This window comes from Tauraco erythrolophus, chromosome 4, assembly GCF_009769465.1.
Source record: "Tauraco erythrolophus isolate bTauEry1 chromosome 4, bTauEry1.pri, whole genome shotgun sequence".
Taxonomy (NCBI): Eukaryota; Metazoa; Chordata; class Aves; order Musophagiformes; family Musophagidae; genus Tauraco; species Tauraco erythrolophus.
In genome coordinates this window covers 78,307,476-78,328,671 of record NC_141468.1, presented here as the reverse complement: position 1 = coordinate 78,328,671, position 21,196 = coordinate 78,307,476, and the positions used below count along the sequence as shown (strand labels likewise).

General features: G+C 42.4%; 1 protein-coding gene across 5 annotated transcripts in view; it reads left to right on the top strand.

The window, feature by feature from the left end:
- The first annotated feature begins 50 nt into the window (after window positions 1–50).
- Window positions 51–21,196, top strand: part of FGFR1OP2 (FGFR1 oncogene partner 2) — a 357,712-nt gene continuing 336,566 nt past the window's right edge. The window contains exons 1-6 of one of the 5 annotated variants that reach the window (XR_015222138.1): window positions 51–133; window positions 3,716–3,852; window positions 5,005–5,122; window positions 6,046–6,188; window positions 9,952–10,065; window positions 10,832–12,211. Coding sequence is in view for 4 of the 5 variants with exons in the window: in XM_086611250.1 (XP_086467376.1) it covers window positions 130–133; window positions 3,716–3,852; window positions 5,005–5,122; window positions 6,046–6,188; window positions 9,952–10,065; window positions 10,832–10,969 (654 nt within the window). In the remaining variant the exon portion in view is untranslated. Of the gene's footprint in view, window positions 134–749; window positions 870–1,400; window positions 1,472–1,565; window positions 2,253–3,715; window positions 3,853–5,004; window positions 5,123–6,045; window positions 6,189–9,951; window positions 10,066–10,831; window positions 13,589–21,196 lie in introns of those variants that run through there. The other 4 variants (XM_086611250.1, XM_086611252.1, XM_086611253.1 and 1 more) reach the window with 4 other exon arrangements.

Sequence of the window (21,196 nt, the reverse complement as noted above, 5' to 3'; positions counted from 1 at the left end):
GCCCACCGGCGGAGACGCGCCTCCCCCGCTCCTCCTCCGCTTCCCCCGTGCGGCCCGCCGCCATTTGACAGCGGGGCGGGCCGTTCGGGGCTTCACCCCCGGCGCCGGGCGCTGCCGGAGTCACCGGTCATGAGTGAGTGGCGCGAAGCGCGGAGGGGGCGTTTGGAGGCAGCTTGGCCGGCGGGGGCAGGGAACGGGAGGGGAGGGGAGGGGAGGAGGTGCCGGTGCCGCGGGGTGCTGGGGAGTCCAGCGGACTCGCGTTGGGGCGCGCGGGGAGCCCCTGGGCCGTGACGTCACGAGAGGTGCGAGGGAGAAAGAGGAGGAGGAGGATCAGGATCCCCCCCCCCCCCCCAGTGCTGCTGACTGGACTGGGGCGAGTCCCGCCGCTCGGCTTTGGCGGGGGAACCTCCATCGGCCCTCACGTGCCCGCCGTGTCGCGGCAGGTGTCGGTGTCGCTGTCGCGACAGACCCGACGGACGTGCCTCAGCATCCGTTCTCGCGGCGGCGGCGGGGAGAGGGGGAGGAGGAGGCGACGCTCCCTGAGAACGCGCTGCCGCCCCGCCGCGCGCCGCAGCCCTCCCGCCCCGGCGAGCGGCGGGCGGGGAAGCCGCAGGGCTGCCCGGTGCGTAACCGGGCTGCGGCGGTGGCACCGCGCACCGGCCGGGGCTCGTTTACCGCGGGAGGCTCGTCGTTCCGTGCCGCTGGCAGCGGCGGTGGCGCCCGCTGAGCCCGCGGGACCCCCTTGGACACGGGGAGTGCCGATGGACGTTCGCACCCGGCCTGAAACTCGGGAGCTGTAGGGTGGTTCGGCGCTGCACGACTGGTGACCGTGGGGAGGAGAAAACAGCAGCGTTAAGCTGCGGGAAAAGGTAGTTTTCCGTAAGGGTATAGGAGAAAGAAAGAAGAGGCAAAACTAGAGGAAGGCTGTAGTTGCGCAAAAATCTTTATTCTTTGGTGTGTTTTGTGTTGGTTTTTTTTAAGGGCAGTCAAATTTGATAATGAAAGCAATTAGTAAATAGCAGGAGGTGACAGGAAATGAATCTGCAGTAGCAGTGTAGCTATGTCGTTTGAGCTGTTGCTCTTGCTACCTGTTGACCCCGTTGGTGAGATTGCAGGCTAGTAAGTACCTTTGCAACTGGGCATCTCTTCTACGGTCGAGTTCAGGAATCATGAAGTTTAGCTACCGTAGTTCTCATGCTCATAAAAAATTAATATACAATAAGAATTTGTTTAAATCAATTATATTTGATTAATTGGGGTTTTTCCTCCCTAAATGTCCAGGTTAAGTCACAGATTTAGATCTAATTTAGGATAAGACGAAAGTTCTGTTTTTCACAGGGAATCAGGTGAACAACTAGAGAGAATTTTAAATTCCAAGGATTAGAGCTGGCGTCTTGCCTGAAGGAAACCTAGTCAAGATTTGGAGCCCCTGTGAATTGCCCCGATACAAATAACAATTCGCCTTTTTGAGGTACAAACCCTGCCTGAAAACAGGAGGTGGCCTCTGGCCTGCCGAAGCTGCTGCGCGGTGACGGCGGCCGGTCCCGTCGCTGCTGGTTTGCACGGCTCCGTTTCACAGGCGGCGCTCACATGTGTCTTCCCCAGCTTGTTTGCTGGGAAAAAGAACGCGGATGGCTTTGCTACAAATGAGTTTCTTTTTGTCTGGTGTGGTTGGATTGGGTCAAAATGAGAAAGTGCATGGGAGAATGAATACATACTGTGCTTAGAAACTTATATTGGTGTGTACAAATTATCAGAGGTGTTAAGTGCATTGTAGTCTGAATGCCAGATGTATTCCAAGCTCATGGAGAGGCCCGAGAGGCTTTGTTTATACTGGCTAGAGAATTCATGACCCGTGTACTGAGTTAAAGACTGCTCTTCCAATTCTCCTTAAATATGGATCTGATTAAATAAATTTCTATAACAGTTTAGTCAGCTAGTATGGAAGGTCATCTTTTGTTTGTGATGTTTTTGTAGTCCAGTAAGAACATGAGACCAGAATTGGAAGGAGAAATGAGGAGAAAGAAAAGCAGATCCTTAAAAGCAATGCAGTGTGATCCCTGTCCACATAATATTAAAAAGAGCTTGAACTGCTAAATCAGAGTGAATAAATGAACTGCCTGTGATGACACAGCAGCCTGCTGAAGAACTTGATACCTCAAATACGTATATCCATCATGTGGAAGTTAAAATGAAAACTCCAGTTGACTAAACAGGAAGGAATTAACATTACGAATGTGTGTGGGAAACTGGTATGTGTCAAAACGCCAGTGAGATCTTCAGAGAGAACACTCCAAACTCTGTTTCAGTCTTGCTTAGTTTTCCCCCCACGTTAATGCATGAGGGCAGGATATCCCTGCTGTGTTTGTAAATCTTTTGAGGGCAATGGTGGAATTTCTGGTGTTTGAAATATCCTTACTTCTACTACTTACTTGGGACAGGGGGAAAAGGTCAGTTGGGGAAAATATGAGGATTTCTTTAAGCTTGGCTTAAAGGATCCTAGGCCCTGATTTGTCAAGATGCCTAAGAAAGTTAGAAAATCAATTAATTTTTTTCCTGTAGCTCAGGAAAGGCTCACTGACCTTTTATGCTTATAAAAATCTCTCCTTTAGCAAATGGCCCACCTAAGAAATGGATTTAGTTGATTCTTTCAGTTCCTTAGAAGGTTTCCTGAAACAAATATCAAGCCTTATATTAATAAGACCCATAACTCTAATAAACCTCTATCGTTGCTGTCTGGTTGCTGAAGAACTGTTCAAGGAGTTTAAGTAGATTTCCTTTTAAGTAGAAAAGTGCAAAGTTTCTTAAAAATAAAATAGAAACTTGGACTGAAAACCTCAGTGTTGACACTTCATCTATCAAGCATAAGTATGAAAAAATCCAAGGTAAAGGCCAGTGTTTTGGAAATGCTAATGTGTACAAGCATTTCGCAGGTTTAGCAGTAGGTAATTTCTGCTAACAACCACTGCAATTAGAAGGCTGGTATTTTAATTATTCAGTCAGTTCTTTTTCTTAGTTAAGTTGCGTCTTTTCCTATGCTGTTGAAAATTTTACAGTTTCATTCCATGCAGTGATGTTTATGTTCATTTATAGACACGAGCCTTGGGCTTTCTGAATTTTCCCCGAGTAATCTTCTCTACTCTGTCAGTTTGAGCTGTTCCTTCTCTGCTGATTCAATTCATCAAAATCTTCCATCCCACTGTAGTCCTTTGGCATTCTCTCTTGTGCTGGATTTACACTTCTCAAGTATCTTGAAGTTTATCTGACTGGTAGGAGGGCACAATAAAAAAAACCAAAACACTAGTATTGAAAAATTAAATAGTTACTGTAATTTTTTTTTTTTCCTTTGCTACTTAGAGAAGGAAGGACATGCACTGCTCGGTTTCCATATGTTCAGTAGCCTTCCTTTTGCACTTAGTATATTGATAGTCTGCTCACAACACAAAGTTTACTTCCGTGTCCTTGCTCTGTTACATGGTCTCAGCAGCAATTAGAAAGGAGGAAAAAGAAAGGCAGACTTAAGCGTATTCTCAAGATATATACATTTTCCCTACTCCTAAAAGACAACAAAATGTCTGGATGTTTCTGACAGGAAGGTTGTATTCAGCTGCTTTAGACTGAAAAAAAAAAAAAATCACATGTATATCACATAGATAGCTGTTCTCTGTATGGCTAACAGGTGGTGGTGTGAAAATAATACATTTTTGATCTTTAGAAATGAGTTGCACGATTGAGAAAGCCTTAGCAGATGCGAAAGCACTGGTGGAACGGCTCAGGGAGCATGACAACGCAGCAGAAGCTCTTATTGAACAGACTACAGCTCTTAACAAGCGGGTCGAAGCAATGAAACAGGTTCGTTTTCCAGCTTTGTTTACTCCATTAAAAGAACGACTTGGAAACACATAATTTAAAATAATTTTTGTGTGCTGCTGTACAACGTGGAATCGGTATGTTGTTTGGTTAATCCTTTAATACCATACTAAGTGTTTTCATTATAGGTGTGACTATGATCTGAAAAGAGGTTGTTTATATGTTTAGTTTGATCCTGTGGAGAAGTTTTCTCTGTTACTCGAGCTTAAATATTGAAAACTAGCATTTGTTTGAAGAACATTGGTAGAAGTGGGGTCGGTATCTTACAAACCACTGTGTGGTGTCTTGTGTTTTGTGAAATACTACTTGTTTTATAAATTTCAGCCTGCACATTTAATCATGTAGAGGCCCTGTCATGCTTGCTTCCGTTCAGAATACTTTATCTTTTCTCTGGCTCCTTTTGTTTCAAAGGCTTATTCATTGTTGTTTCCATTCTGATGTTAAGCTATTCAAGGCATGTTGTTAGATGGAGCGTGACTTTCACTAGAGAACTTCTGGAGAAACATAAAGATGTCTACTGACTTGTCGTACGGGCGTTCATCCCGTCGTTGTAACAGAACATAGGATGTGTTAATGGGCCTGTAAAATAATAAAACTCTGCACGTGCTTCATCCCTGTGAAACTAGTCATGCAGAGGCTTCACAACTTCAAATCGAGAGTATTAAATCACCCATTTGTTGAAACTCAGTATCCATTCAGGCATTCTGTGTGACTTGTACCCATACGACCTTGTGGTTTAAGGTGGTGGGGAGCCACAATAAACATCTAGAGGTTAATACCTCATGGGGGTTTTTTAACCATATGTATATCAGTTTTAAATTACTTGGTGGTGAATTTGACCTGCATTAATTGACAGTTAAATAACGCCCACTGCACACATCTGAGGTATGAAACTTGTTTAAAAACAAAGGCGACACTTGTGAACTGTAAAGAGCAGTGTGTTGGTAACACCTTAAGAAGTGGTTTTGTTTGTTTCATGTCATTATCTAGAAATAAGCACTATCTTGCTGGTTACAGACTTTGACTGACATTAGAACTGGTCCTTTGTGACTTGCAGAGTAATGTTTACCTTTGGTTACTCAAATATGTTGTGGTCTTTTTTTGTTTTGTTTTGTTTTGTTTTCTAATAACTAGTACCAAGAAGAAATTCAAGAGCTCAATGAAGTAGCAAGACATCGTCCTCGGTCTACGTTAGTGATGGGTATCCAACAAGAAAACAGACAGATTAGAGAACTGCAACAGGAAAATAAAGGTAAAATGTGAATATTCTATCCTTTACAAGTTCCAGCCTGCGCCACTGGAATTAGTTTTTTACCATTTATCTATGCTGAAAAAATTGTTGTAGAAGAAATTTTTTCTTCTAATCTCAGTTCGTCAGTTTAACTGACCATAATGCAATCTAGTAAAGAGTCCTAACGTCCAGCCACTGGGACTACGAGTAACAAAGAGAGAGTTGTGGAAAATTACTTTGTCCTTATCTAACGTTCAGCACAAGTGAGGAAATAAATATGACTTACTTCTACAACATAGGTATCTATTTGGAAATGTGTTTTCCCACTGCCAGAATAACTCATTTAGAAGCAGCCAGGTCAAGTTTTAGTGTAAGTGTAGTAGTGTAATTCCTTCCGGAATTGTGCACACTAGGAATATACTGTTCCTCCTGAAATTGTTGTGTTCAGCAAAGTTCTGTACTGTTCCTCCTAACAGTTGTATTCAGCAAAGGAGCCAGTGCTCTCGATTCGTATGAATCTTGTCTTATCTCCGGAGTAATTTGTCCTCTGACCTAGTATATTTTGAACAGAAGTATTTTTTAGCTCTTAATTTACCAAGCTGCAGATTAAAACAGATCTGTAAACTTCCTTCCAGCTTTTGTACAGTGTTGCTCATAGTGGCCAGAGTAAAGCTCCTCAGCTACACTCAAGATGGTTTAGATCAGCTCAAGGCACTGAATATGAAGTCATATTAACAGAAGACCTTCTGTTTCTGACTGAGCAAGAACTTGCCCAGGGCAGTCAACACTGAAGACGTTTGCAGAGCCTATGTAGATTTTATAGTGGGAGGAGAGGGGACACTCAGTTAAGGGCTTATTTTGGTTTTCTCAAGCTGAAGTACTTTGGCATTTTGTTTCACTACTTCTCTGTTAAACTTTAACGGAATTTAAAATTATGTTGGTAGAACTACGCACATCTCTTGAAGAACATCAGTCTGCTTTGGAACTCATAATGAGCAAGTACAGAGAACAGATGTTTAGGTTGCTTATGGCAAGCAAAAAGGATGATCCAAGTATAATAATGAAGTTAAAAGAGCAACATTCCAAGGTAATAACATCTCTTTTTGGTTTTCCTTTGTTTTTGTAGTTAATACTTAAGTTAGCTTGTAGTAGATCAGTTCAAAGCTTAATTTGTCTCAGTTTTTTTATCGTGGTACTAACAAGACCTGATTTTTATAATCGAGTCTGCGAAATGTGAACAGGAAACTTGATCAGTCTAGTCAGTCAACCTTACTAGCTTCTGATTTATTTAAGCTTTTATCAAGTAGCATTTTGTTACTGTATCTACGTAATTTACTTTTATTTTGCCTAGGTCTTTAAGGCAACTGCCCTACTATACTCCCAGATGCCCGTAGATCTCTGTAACATTCAGACATTTAGACTGGCTTTAACTTGCGCTTGTGACTCCAACAAGTAATTAGTAAACCTGTGCTTACTGGGGAGGGTAGGAGGAGTACGCTTTTCAAATTCAATATTAAAATATTTTTCCTCTAAATACCATTAATTTTAAATAGATATTTTAAAAGCTCTTTTGAATATTGAATAAATGAGCATACAGTTCCCCTCTTTCTTGCTTCAGCCCTTGGTTCTTGTTTCAGCACTGATCAGGATTGCTAAGTAGAATCCAGGGCAGCCTGAGATGTTTGAAGGGTGGTGAAAGTTGCTGGTATTAGGTGTGCTTCATCTTATGGCTTTTGAAAACTAGAAAAGCAAAGTGCCATCAAACAACACTTTTTGTAAACTATCATGAGTGAGCTACATATGAGTATTCAGTAGCTTCATATAAGATTAGTATATGTTTAGGCTTAATGTATTTTCAGGAAAATCCATTCTTCTAGGTCACTAAGATCTAAACGGGAGCTTTCTACCAAAGTACTGTACTACATAGTAAATGAAACGTAATCATCAGAGAGCAGTGTGACTGTGTAGACAAACATTAGTTCTAAGTCTTTCATAATCCTTTACCTCAGCAAACTAAGTCTGTGAAGCAGAGTCAGGGTCTGCATACTGGTAAAACAAAGTTTAAGAATTTAATGCTTTCTTATCTCCTTACAAAATCACATGTATGTAATTAGTGCCATTGAAATCAGTGGGACTACTTAGGTTGATATGAAAGAATTCACTGGGTTAGAACTGTATCTTTAACATAAACTCCTAAAAAATGATAGGTGAATATCCTTTTGAAAAGGAATTACCTTAACATATAGTATAACATGTCTTAAAGCCTCAGGAGAGGGTAAATTTCTGTCCAAGATGAGGGTAAAATTATATCCATCCTATATCCATCCTGAAATGGACTTTGAAATTTCATTTAGGAACACTTCTATGGGTTAAAAGCTTGAGGTAAAAAAAAAAAAAAAAAGAATATGGAACAATACTCTTTTAACTGGAGATTTAGGCTTCAACATTTGGTTAAATCCCACAAGAATGCCCGAAGAGGAGATTTTATCACCCTTATCCTGACACTCAGGATTTCTGGAATTTCATTATTTCTTCTTCTGGTCAGCCTTCACATTCAATAAGATTGAACAATCTTGCCACAGTCTTTAAATACTTCTCTCCTGTTAACTAAGAAATCCGTCATACCTAAGGAAATAATCTCGCTGTTAGCAGTAATCGCTGTTCTCTCAAGTGGCAGCCATTAACTTTAGTGCTTATTTACAAAACATTATTTAAAAAATCATTAATTTCTGCAGATCCACAAGCACCTCTTTTAAACAGAGAGCCAACTTCTGTTAGCAGCGTTGTATGCATGAGAAAAGTGTGTTGGTGATAATGAGCCTGATCTAAGTGTGCTGTTTGAATTTACTCAGCTGAAACAAGGCCTAAAAACGTGTGGCTTTTTTTCTCTTCAGAGAAGATAAAACAATGTATGGCAAATGAAAAGGAGAGAGGTTCAAAAAGTGTTCGTGGATGTTTGAGGCTGTCTTCATAAAGAAACACTTTCATTGCACTCTTGGATATTACAGCATCTAAGTTTTACGGGTCTTGCTTCCAGACTAGAAGTAATTTTTGTGTTGGCATCTGATCCAATGTCAGTGACCTTGGAAGAGGCCCTAAATCACATTGATCAAGAGGCCACATAAGCAGGCGAAATAGGAAGTAGGGAGGACAGCAGTATATCTAAAACCCACTAATTCCTTCCCAGCCTTTCTCAAGGGTATATATATTCTTGCCAACTCATTCTTTTACCGCTGATCACACCTTCCTTTCAAGCTAAATTTAGTTTTGAATTTAAAAAGTTTTTCATGTAATCACCTTCACTGAAAACTGAGAAGAAAATAAAGATTCACAGCTAGTTTGGTGTTTGGTTGTTGGTTTTTTTTCCTCTCTCCCCTCTATGCCGTGAGTGGGCGTTTAATGAGTAAACAGCTAAACTGTAGCTTTGGCCATTGGAGTGGCAGAGAAGAAAGGATGGAAAGGGCCAGTGTTCATTTTAGTAGAGTGTATTTGTTTTGGTCATGTAAAGTTTATGATTCCTAGAGAGGCAGTTCAGTCAGTTCTGTTACTTTAAAGGCAAGCTGATACCTGCTCGATGTGTGGACCTCCAGTCAAACTCACCATTTAAAGGTGGGATTTAACTTTAGTCTATACTGTTCTTCATTTCAGTCCTACCGTTCTGCTTTTCCCGATATTACTTAGTAACTGTTGTGAATTTTGTCCAAAGGTCAGGTCAGACATGGATAGGCTGACATGACAGTAGAATAAAAGACAAGTTGAGGAAAAGACAATGAAAAATAAAAGCTTCTGGAAATACCATTGAAATATTTGGCTTAACCGAAGAGCAACGAATGCCAAAGGCATAGGCTCTTTATCTAGATCTGCAGGGGAAAAAAGTAGTGACCCTTTAAGCATTTCCTGCTGGTAGGTTGGCAACAAAGAAAACAGTCACTGGAACCAGCAAGGTCCAGTTAAGAGATCACTTCTCTGCACATAGTGAAGATGACTGTCTAAAACCGAGCTTCCTTGCAAAGGCTGCTATGCTGATGCTAGTGGCTCCTGTCGGCCCGCTCCTGGCAGTGGAACAGCACAAGAGCAAACCAGACTGCTGCTGTTTTTTACTTCCTCCCAGAATCTCTCAGCGAGATGTGGTACTTGTTTATTTATAAAAGGAAAGTACCCGACTAGCATTCCTGAACAGACACAAAGAGGTCAGTCAGAACACAAAAGTTTTGCTTATGATTCAGCAAGGACAAGGACCTCGAAGTCCAGATGCCAGATAAGCTGGAATTGGAAATGGAATCAAGCAGAAGTATCTAAAAAATTGCTAAGGACAGATCTGAGTTTCCTAATATATGACATAGTAAGGATGACCATTTCCTCTGTTGTTTTTTTTAAGAGATAAATGCCTACCTGTGGGTACTGGCTGTAGTGGACTTGGGATCAGGTTTCAAACATGGAAAGAATGTCGCATACCGTGCTGTTCTTAGATGAATTTAGGCTTTCTGCATATCCAAAATGATATTCATCAACTCCTGCGACACAGGGAGGCCTTGTCAGAGCAAGCACATGGCTGACTTGAAGCTGTTTGGAAGACGTGGAAGCTATGGAAGACACAGTCATTCAAGCACGTGTAAAACGCTAACAAAAGGGATCACGATGTGGCAAACCAGGTTGATTTAAATAAACAGTAGCACAGCTGCTGCTCATGCTGTGAAGTCACAGAGAACTTGTTTTCTCAAATTTAGGCCTGTGTTCACATTTTTATTGAGTGGCGCAGCAGCCAAAACGCACATTTAATGCTTTCCTTATTTTTAATGATGCAGAAAATACGTTACTAAAGCTGTCATCATTGAATTTTTATGTCTCAGGAGCTGCAAGTGCATGTGGACCAAATCACAGAAATGGCAGCAGTAATGAGAAAAGCCATTGAAATTGATGAAAAGCATGGCTGCAAAGAGCAGGAACGTATCATTCAGCTGGAAGTAAGTACGAAATCGCAACAGCAATGGCACAGATAGCAAGGCAGTAAACGTTATTGCCATTTTTTTCTATCGAGTTACTGTATCAGTCACTCACGCTGCTGTTTTGTTGCACTTTCCTCCCTGGAGAACTGTAAGTAGTATTTTTTCCCACTATAGCTTACTCTCAATTCTTGCATAGGTGATAACTTTGTCACCAGAAATCGGAGATGTGTATTTATATACTGACTTAACCTTTCTCTTTTTTTTGAAGTCTCTGTGAGTGTAGCAAAAAGCTAGGAAATAATATAAATTCATCCTAATAAGATGCTAGGATGCAAATAATACCCACACCTTTGACTTTTAAATATTACTGGTTTTTTAATAATAATTCTGTGCTGCATTTTGGGGGTTTACTCAGTTGCTTATCATTGGAGGGTCAGCACTATTGCTTTTTCCTTAAGTGCTAGCAAAGCAGTTTATCATGGGACAGGGTGTGTGTAAAGAACAGGAGATTTATTTTTTTAAATGCAGTATTTGAACTTTATTACCGTTTTCTTACCCATCTTTGTGTTTTGAGGTTGGGTTTTTTTGATGCTTAATGCCCATTCAAGAGAGCAAGAGGGTCAGAAACCTAATGTTCTTAATTTTAGAAGATAACATAGCACTACTTGACTGCAAATCAGTATTTTATACACGTTTGGAGTAGAAGAGAGGGGATGTTAAGAATGCAGTTATATTGATTTCTTTCTGGAGTTCTATTAAATGCCTTTTCTTTCTCTGGTTATAGCAAGAAAACAAAGGCTTGAGAGAAATTCTTCAAATAACTAGAGAATCATTCCTGAACCTCAAGAAAGAAGATGCATCAGAGAGCACATCTCTGTCAGGATTAGTAACAAGCAGTGATTTGAGCCTGAGAAAAAGCTAAAGACTGCAGAAGCCAACAAGCTTCAGTTGCACACTTTACAAAGGGAGTATCAGGGGTCACTTGTCAAGCACTTGTTACTGAATAGGGCACCAGCGAGCTAATGCATCCTAAACTTCAGCTGAGTGGCTTTTATACTGCGTAAAACACATTGAAATTGGTATTCTGCAAAAACCGTAGTGACAGATTAATTGCCATAGATCTAACTTCAGTAGGAAATGGATTAATGCACGTACTGAATTGGGAATTATTTTTATATGAAGCCATTTTACAGACAAAAGACAAGATTACACATAATTTTTATATAAATTATTGCTGACTCAAAGTTTCAGTACGCCTATTATATGATAAAGGTAAGATTTAAAGTCTGATCTTGGCTAAAAAGTAGGAACTTATGAATATGCTTTGTGCATGATCCACATTACACTTTTTTTCCTTTTAGTAAGTTTTTAATACATTCTCATTTTGCAATAAATCTGCTTAATGGAAAGGGGACACAGGCAGCATAAAATTTAAGGATTTCTGCTATTTAGCCATGAGGTATCCTGTTCAAATATAAGGCCAACTGTTTAAACATAAGCAGTGCTTTTGCAGTTGTTCAATATTTATTTTTTTTAATTGAACAAGATTCATTAAAATACGTATACTTAATTGTATTTTCAAAACATGAGAAGAGCTGCTCCCACTTAATTGTTTTCTGGAAAACAGGTAGCAAAGTATAAATCTGCCTTAGCTTTCACTTTCATGAGAGAAAACCAGGCTCAGTTCTGTGTAGGTAAGAAGCCACATTAGTCCCATCTATTTCTTCTCCGGTTGCCTGCCCAAACTTCCGAACTGGGAAACGGCTCTGTGAAAGCACCCAAGCAGCAGCAAAGTGGTTGGGGGAAGGAAGAAGCAGCTCTGTGGCAAAGCTGGCAGCCTGCATGCCTGCAGTCAATACTCTTTAATTAAGTACTGGTCATCAAGGAGGTTTTTAGGTTAGTTTCAGGTACATGTTATGTTTGCACTAGGAAAAGTTTCAGTATGCTATACTGACAAAGAGACTGCTCGCTTTCCATCCTGAAATGCTTGCAGAAGTGAAGAAGAATTGGCTTTTCTAGATCAAAGTGCAGCTTATATCAAATGCAGATATGATAGAAGTGCTACACAAGACAAGCTTGTAGTAAAGAGGTGCCAAAATAATTCATATTTGACTTTGGTTTGTCAGACTGCCGCTTCTTGGTCAAGGCAGCAACAACATTCCTAGTTATCGATGTGTATCATCGCTTTTTGTCCAGCATGGCAATGTGTTCTTCACTTGGAATGCATACTCAAAGCAGCAGAGGGAAAGCTTTCAACCACAGAAAATTGTAGATCTACAAATGCCACCCACAATTGAATATTTTGGCTGTTTAATAACTCACCTAGCAAAACGAGTTGAACTCCCCTTCTGAAATCAACCATCACTTAATCGAACTCGATTTTCAGTTGCAAGAATGCAAAAAGAATTGCGCATCACGCGCTTCTAAGTGTGTCAGTTTCAAATACAACTTCCTTTGACTCAGCACAGCTTCCCTGGGCTCAAGGTAATTGCGCCACAGATCTAAGGGGGCAACTTTCAGTTTCCAGTGAATTCATTTATGGGGAGCTAAATACTTTTGTTCTGTTGCTGTCAGTTCCTGCTCTCCTTCCCATGGTGCTTTTAAGAGAAAGGAGTGACGTTGTGGAAAGAGGAGTGTTTAGTAGAGACAGTAAATGCTAGTTTTCCATTAGCTAGTACATGTACTGGGAATCGCAGTTGAAGAGCTCAGAAAGAACAGATAAATCAAACTCACCACATTTTCGCAGCATTTTTTATAAATGGAGAAACTGCTACTTCTCTTTCCAGAGCATCTTAGCTTGTTTCTGGCCTTAAGAATATACTGAAGACATTCATGTGCATGGAAGAAAGTTTTAACCATTTCCAAACGTGCTAAACATCTGAGGGGAATTTTTTGGGGAACATTTTAGCTGAAGCACACAATATACTTGTCTGCTATTATTATCTGTAAAACTTTGCCAGTGCTTCCATAATTTAGATTTTGCAGTTCTACTGTAGCTTGCAAGCCGGTGACTTATCAGAAGCAACACCTTTTTTTGAGGCAGTGTTTTGTTGTTACAAACCTACGAGAAGTTTTGGGTTCAGTTGATTAAGTTACTCTTTTTAGAAGCGTCTTTTCAGCCGCTGACTGGTATCAGAGGCGTTTACATCCATTTAACGCTGAACGCCGTTTCATGGCTGACTCTCCAGTTTGTCTTTCAAATACAATCTCCAAAGTTGCACAGCAGAGAAAGGTTGTTAGTCTGTGGCAGTTCTTACAGGTTGCTCTATTATGAAATAATGCTTGATTAGTGTTTATTTTTGTAAATTAAAAAAATGTGACTTAATTTATCTACTCCTAGTCTTCACGTTTGATATGTCTCCCCTGTCATTCCCCTGACCTGACCACTTTAGGATTTTAAAGAACCTTCACAGTGTGTGGAGTGACTATTTTTCATTGCATACCTGTTATTTTTGTAATGCAGATGGCTTGAAAAGAATTTATGGCTAGAATTGTGTACTGTACAGTAAACTTATTTTATCAATAAAGTTGACTGAAAACGTGGATGTCTTCATGATTAAAGCAAGGTACTGAGTCTGAAATGAGCCTTGCTAGTAACGTGTAAGAAAAAAATACATTGCCGTTTACTCATTTTTATACTTTCAGGCAGGCCAATTTCTAGTGCTTTTATTCATGTTGCTAAATAGCAAAAGAAAAAAAAATCCTTTGTAAAGTCTTTGCTTTCTCTTGGAAAACCAACAATCTCTTCTATGCAGGTAGCTATTAATCGCTCAAATGAACCGCTGGAGCTGTTGACTAATACAGAGGAGCAGTAAGGATAAACAAAAAGCAGTCCGCCAGGCTTGGGAGTTTTGGATCAAAACATATTTTGGTACAGATAGGATGTGACAGTTTTGGGTTTTTCTTGAAGATGAAAAAAAAAGTCTCTGACTTGGTTCAATCTCTGGGTTCCTTTCTCTGTGATGGGGAAATTAGAATGGCAGTGGACTACATTCCTAAGCTGAAAAGGTAATGTTTTAGAATCATAGAATCATAGAATGGTTAGGGCTGGAAGGGACCTTCAAAGGTCATCTAGTCCAACCCCCCTGCAAGGAACAGGGATATCTCCAACTAGATCAGGTTGCTCAGAGCCTCGTCCAACCTGGCCTTGAACATCTCCAGGGATGGAGCATCCACCACCTCTCTGGGCAACCTGTTCCAGTGTTCTACAACTCTCATGGTAAAAAATTTTTTCCTAATATCCAATCTGAATCTACCTCCCTCTATTTTAAAACCATTACCCCTTGTCCTATCACAACAGGCCCTCCTGAACAGCCTCTCCCCATCTTTCCTGTAGGCCCCCTTGAGGTACTGGAAGACCGCTATAAGGTCACCCCGGAGCCTCCTCTTCTCCAGGCTGAACAGCCCCAACTCTTTCAGCCTGTCCTCATAGGAAAGGTGCTCCAGCCCTCTTATCATCTTCGTGGCCCTCCTCTGGACCCTCTCCAACTGGTCCATGTCCTTCTTATGTTGGGGGCTCCAGAACTGGACGCAGTACTCCAGGTGAGGTCTCACGAGGGCAGAGTAGAGGGGAAGAATCACCTCCCTCGACCTGCTGGCCACGCTCCTCTTGATGCAGCCCAGGATGCGGTTGGCCTTCTCGGCCGCAAGAGCACATTGCCGGCTCATATTGAGCTTCTCGTCCACCAGTACTCCCAAGTCCTTCTCCTCAGGGCTGCTCTCGATCCATTCTCCGCCCAGTCTGTATTTGTGCCTGGGATTGCCACGACCCAGATGTAGGACCTTGCATTTGGCCTGGTTGAACTTCATGAGGTTGGTACGGGCCCACCTCTCCAGCCTGTCGAGGTCCCTCTGGATGGCATCCCTCCCTTCCAGCGTGTCGACGGCACCACACAGCTTGGTGTCACTGGCGAACTTGCTGAGGGTGCACTCCATGCCACTGTCCACGTCACTGACAAAGATGTTGAAGAGGGCCGGGCCCAACACGGACCCCTGAGGGACGCCACTCGTGACCGGTCTCCACTTGGACATCGAGCCGTTGACCACTACTCTCTGAGTGCGGCCATTGAACCAATTCCTTATCCACCGAGTGGATAAGTTTTCTTCACTTCCCCATGATTTCTCAGGAGAGAAACTTGTTTTCAATACCATAAATGTTGTGTGTCAAGACAGGTAATAAACGTCAAGGTAAGTCATAAATACATGTAGTAGCTAGCTGTTCAACTGAGGTAAAACTGAAGGGCAGCCTGAAACTAAATTGGGCTGGTTTGTACAACTAAAAGCTTTGAATAGCTTTGGCTTTTTAACAAACATGTTGGATTAGAAGATTATGTTTAAAATACAGAGCTAAGGGCACTGTTTTCATGCAGAATTATGTTTTACCAGGATCCCTTTGTAGATACCCAAAATAAGATTTACATTGGCTTCAGAAGTTTTCACTTTCAGTTGGTAAAGATTAAGCTTTAAAAGCACTTTTACCGATTAAAAAAAGAATTTCTAAATCTCCAATGTGAGTGTAAAACACACACTTGTTCTTTCTGCAGATGTTGATGTCTGAGATGACAGAACACTGTGGTGCTGGCCACAGTGTGACAGGTTGTATACAGTGACAGTGGGAAGATGAGACAGGAGAGCAAAAAAGTTAGAAGTGAAGGAACGTACATGGTAGAGGAGTAAGCTTTAACATCAGGCAACTTCTTTACCAGTCTTTTTGACATCACGCTGTTAGTAACACTTAAGTTCTGGAAGCAGCATCAAGCTACACACTGCCACCAGAGACTCAAGAAAGGAGGAAAAGCAACAAGATGCAGTGGGAACACTGCTCAGCTGTAGGTGTCCAAAACCCACCAGCTGTCTGGCACGACTGTCCCAGGAGGTATCTTCTCAGAGGGGTTAATTTAACTTGCTGTGCAAACAAAATTGTCTCATCATTGTCCTAGTAAAATGTATCCACTCTCCCACACGCATCCCCCAGCCAGCAGGAACAAACAAGTGCCAGTTGGTACTGTGTAAAGAGCAGAAAAGCAGATTCCGTGTGATGTCAACAGAGGACCTGTTGCTAAACTTACCCTTCCAGATCACCAAGGTGTGCTGGGAGAACCAAGAACAGCAGAGAACTGTTTGACAGCACGAGCACATACCTGGCAGAGGTGTAGGTCACAGTCAGCCTCCCTTTTTGCCCCTCCCACTGCTTTCATTTGCAATGCAGTTGAATTTTATACTGATGACAGTAGAGCGGACTAATTTAAACCAAATTGTTTAGCTCCCACACAGTAAAGCATGCTGCAAAACAAACCAGATTCTTTCAATGACTGTATGAGAAAAGGTACCTAAAGGTACTCCCCAGGCATGTCCTGATGCAGCAGCGTGCCTGTTGGGAGCCAGCATGGCCAGGCCTTTGTATCCGAGAACAACATTATTTCCAAAGTTCAGAAAAAAAAAAACCAACCAACCTCCTCTTACATCTAGAAGAAGAAAACCTCAAGCAACTGCTTAACATGGAGGGAAATATTTCCTAACTCCAGTCTTGGAACAAGTACACGTTGGCAACGCTCCTCAGACATGAGCTAGGGAACAGTGGCACGAGGGAATCAAGCAGAGCTCCAAGTGACGGCCGTTAGGTGCCCCAAGGGGAAGTTTTACCTTTTTGTAAAGAATGGCAGAATGAATAATTTCCATGCAGCACCCTCACCACCAAAAATACCTTAAGAAATACATTTGGGGATGGCTATTTCACTGACAGCAGGGAAAGGCTTTAGGTGTATTTTTGAAAATTCAGTTGTTGGAAGCACACTAATGGACGCAGTATGATCAGTGTCTTCGGGGTTCTAATGCTACACTCAAGAGCACAGTAAACATTTTTTGAAATGAATCATCATGTGCAACTCATTAAATTACTGGCTAGGCAAATTGCAGCTGCCTCCTACGATATGCTCTATCTGTGTTTATTTGCTTCCTGCATGTGGCTTTTTCCCCCCACCTCAGCTCATTTTGAGCACATTAGACAATCTGTTGTTACACCAGAAGGCAGTAAGGATAACGTGGGAAAACTGCAACTGGTGCTTTTTTAGACTAGGCAGACTTGTGAAAACCCAGTTCTGAAGCAGGTAAAGTACACAACCGTTTTTTCCTGCCACTCCCTCTCTCCCCCACAATGAGCTAGTTTATGGCTCTGGTTTGAAGCTGTCTTCCCACAGCGCGCATGAAAATATAAAGCCTTGCATACTCAAACAGGAGACAGCTGCCTGCCTGTAGCTACGTGCTAGCAGATGAGGTCTGGTATCAATTAAAAAAAATTATAAACAAGCATCTGCTTGAACAAGCAAAAAAATGTTACCAGAGGTATTGTTTCTAAGGAAAACTGAAACACCAAAGCCTACTAATCAAAGATGTGGGAGGGGACAACCGAACCAGATGAATATTGAGAAAATTCAAGTAAATAGGCAGGGATGTACCAATGCATCTCAGCCACTGAGTTCCAACACATTGACCTAACACTTACCTGTAGAATATTTACTTACCAAAAGCCCAACACTTCCTATCCTGACTATTTGCTACATAAACCGATCAGAAACCAAAGCTGTAAGAAAGCCCACCACAAGTACCACCGCAAAAATCACATGTAAACCTACAACATGCTGCTGCCAGTTGTAGGAAAAGAGATGAAAAGCTCAAAGGTTTAGCGAGAAATACGCATATAAATGGGGGCATACCATTTTCTCAGGAAGGGCTTCTTGTTTTTCAGAAGCATTTTCAGATAAGCGACAGCTCTAGGCAAGGACAGGATGAAAGCTGACAAGCCTCGCTGGGGTGAGAAGTGTCAGTGCAAACTTTCCAAAGGCAGGCTTTGGGCAGGCCATTTTTGCCTGCGTTCCAAGTTTGGGCCTCGCTTCTTTCTTTTGCTGTTGCACAGTGTCCTGGTTTTAGCTGGGACCGGGTTAGCTCTTCTTTTTAACAGCCAGAAGAGCTCCGTGTTTTGGTTTTACTCAGAGGCTCGCTCTGAGAAGAATGCTGATAGCAAGTTGATGCTTGTGGTTGGATGTGAAACTCCAAGGACTTTTCAGTGTGCCGGAGCGCAGAAGCACGGCAGGATAAGGGGGGAGCACAGCTGGGACAAGGGGGACACGATTCCCCTTGTGATTTGTGGTGGAACTTAAGATTGAGGGCCAAACTGGCCAATTAGTATTCCATATCATGCAGCGTCATGCCCAGTATAAAAGTGAGGGTCAGCCGGCCAGAAGGGCTTTTGCGCTTTGGCTCTTTCGCCGCTTTTGCTCTTTTGCGCTTGCTGCGCTTTTGCTCTATTGTTTTTCTTTCTTTTTCTCTCTCTCCCAGTACTCCCACTCTCGGAGTACTCTCTCTCTCTCTCTGCCCCTCTCTATTTCGGGGCCTCGCGTTCGTCCGGGATTGCAGCTTCAGGACGAGACGGGCTTCGCATACGAGGGGGTGGTGAGCGTCTACCCTGTGTATTAAATCATCTGTATTAAATTATTCTTATCTCAAGCCATGGGTTTCCCGTTTCTTCTTTAATTCTCTCCCTCATTCCTGGGGGTGGGAAGGGGGAGTGACCGACTGTGTGGGAGGGTCAGCCTAACCCACGACACACAGAAAAGCAAAGGCTGTGTAAGGGTAACTCGGCACCAGTTAGGGAAACAGCGATGAAGACACCATGGATGAGCCATAGCTACCAGACCTGCAGTGCTGAAGGAGGATTCTGGGCTCTTAACCCAGCCTGCTGCCTAGACACTACGAGCCAAAACATACACCTTGACCACCAGGGTTAAGAGCAAGAATGTGTAACCCAGTCCTCTAAAAATTCAACGAAGTTAAAAAAATACATGAGAGCCTACTTAAGGAGGCTTGATAGAAGAAGAGAACGTTTCCTTTGTGAGTGGAGCTCACCAGGAGCTCTCGAGGTGAGAAGCTCACCTAAGAGCAGCAGATTGGAATGGATCTCACACTGGACATGAGAGAGACCAGAGCAGAGACAAAGGGTCCCATTCTTTCCTTTGCAACACACACCACTTGGGCAAATCGTAAAATACTTTCTCTTACCCAAACCCAGTGCCACCCATGGGCCACTGCAGTTGGCTGAGCTCCACGACTAGGCCCTGCTAGGAGCACCGACAGTTTTACTACTACAACCTACCTGTTAGCCAAGTTGAGTCCTTAGCCTCTAATTAAAAACAAGAACACCCTCCCGAAGAGTTACCGACGTCTCTGCCATGTAATGACAGGATTTTGGTCCGCAAGCAGTTTTAAACTAAGCATTGTTTTACCCTCTGTTTCAGTGCCCAGTTGCTTGGGACAGTTTCACACAGTTTTGGCAATGCCCAAGTGCCTCAGACACAGGAAAACAAACCAGCTCAAAAGCGAGCCACCAAGCAAGCCAGGGCATGTCCAAGTCTCTGACAGCAATACCAGCAAGGTGTCATCAGCCAGTTAGCGTATTTCACAGGACTGAGTTTTTGCTTCAGACTGCCACTCCGCAAAGTCTGCATCCCGCTCAGGTCTCCCCGGGCTGGGCTTGCAGCCACAAACAGCAGCGGTGTTAGCAAAGGTATTTTCTCAGAAGCCTCTATCATGGGTTTCATACAACACCCAGCAGCCAGGCCCCCTAAAACATTCCAAGTGCTTTGTAACCTGATGGATGCAACATTTCTACCAACCAGTTCAGAACATCCAAGAACAGCGACTAATACCTTTTCTTCCCACCAAGTACTAGTAGCATGGACTATTAGTTTGGAAGATCTACACCACACCGTTTCTCCAGCAAGGAAAGACACTTGTGTAGGATACGTAACTGCAGAGATGATGGAGTATTTATTTTGTGGGCCCCTTCTATGATTTTCCATAACCTGTTCCCAAATCAAAATGCAAAGCTTAGGAGAGAGGAGAGTTTGTCTGTCTCCCCTCCAAAGCACACCTATGGAAAGCACAGTTTGTGCCTAATTTCAGGCATGCTTTCCGAACATTTAGGGAAGCAGCTAGGCAAGCTGCCTTACACATGTCGCACTCCATGAAGCGATGGAGTCAGGGTGGGTTTGTGTTTTTAAGATGAGGAAGGAGACACAAGAACAAAGAAAGATCTGTTACTTTGATAAGTGTCAAGTCCACCTGTGCCACAGCTTGTTTAATAGCTAGAAGTCAGCGTGAGTGTGAGAGAGAGGGGAGGAGAAAGACAGCTTCTCCTGTGGATTTGAGGCAGGACGTAGGAAAACTCTACAAGCAGCTAACTCAAACACCATGATGTGATCATCGCTGTGTTATCACAGTACAAAGACTGCAGAAAACTCAGTGAAAGAAGTGTGCTGGAACGTTTATGGCAGGAGACTTCTCTACAGCCACAGGAAATAGACCATCGTAGTCCAGTTTCAGTTTACATGAAGCTGCAAAACACTTGATTTTAGCAGGGAATTGCTACCTAGAAGAATGGAGTTTAGATTTAGATTCCCCAGGAGCATCATATAGCATTATTTTAAGGTAGCACAGCTGCAATGTAGCACAGCTGAATGCAGTAAGGCAGTAAATGCTTCCAATGAGAGAATCCGCACAGCGGAGTAGGACCCAGTGTTCCTGTTGCAAATACCTCAGAGGGTTCACAAAAAAGCCTTGAAAAATTACCCCTTCAACACCTCAGTGGAACAGTTAGTGTATTCTGACTATCAGCACTATTATCTGCACGGAAGAAATTCCCCTGTCATCTTAGCAGTATTAAAGAGAGATGAAGTCTCCAAGTCAGGATCCAAGTGTTCGAATCCTAGTTCTGCCATAGACTTCCTACATGACCTTGCGGACTAGATTCCAATCAAGAAGTGGATGATGACTGTCCCTTTGTTCTCTAGAACCCCATCTGACAAAGCTATAACAAAAGCCTTTTTGGACTGCACACTTCCTCACTGGTTTCATACAGAACATAACCACATACTCAGCCTCTGGGTGTCACTGCAACTACAGTACGGCCTTACAACACATCAACTAAGCTCCTCCCACCTCATCCCTTGAGGGGCTAAGAAATTTTTCAAAAGATCCTACCCCTACAATACCAAAGGCAGAAGCTAAGTTCTAAAAGCATCACTGAATTCAAACAGAACCCTTTAGTTACAATATTTTTTCCAAAAGACATCTTTATTATAAAAGATAGAGAAAA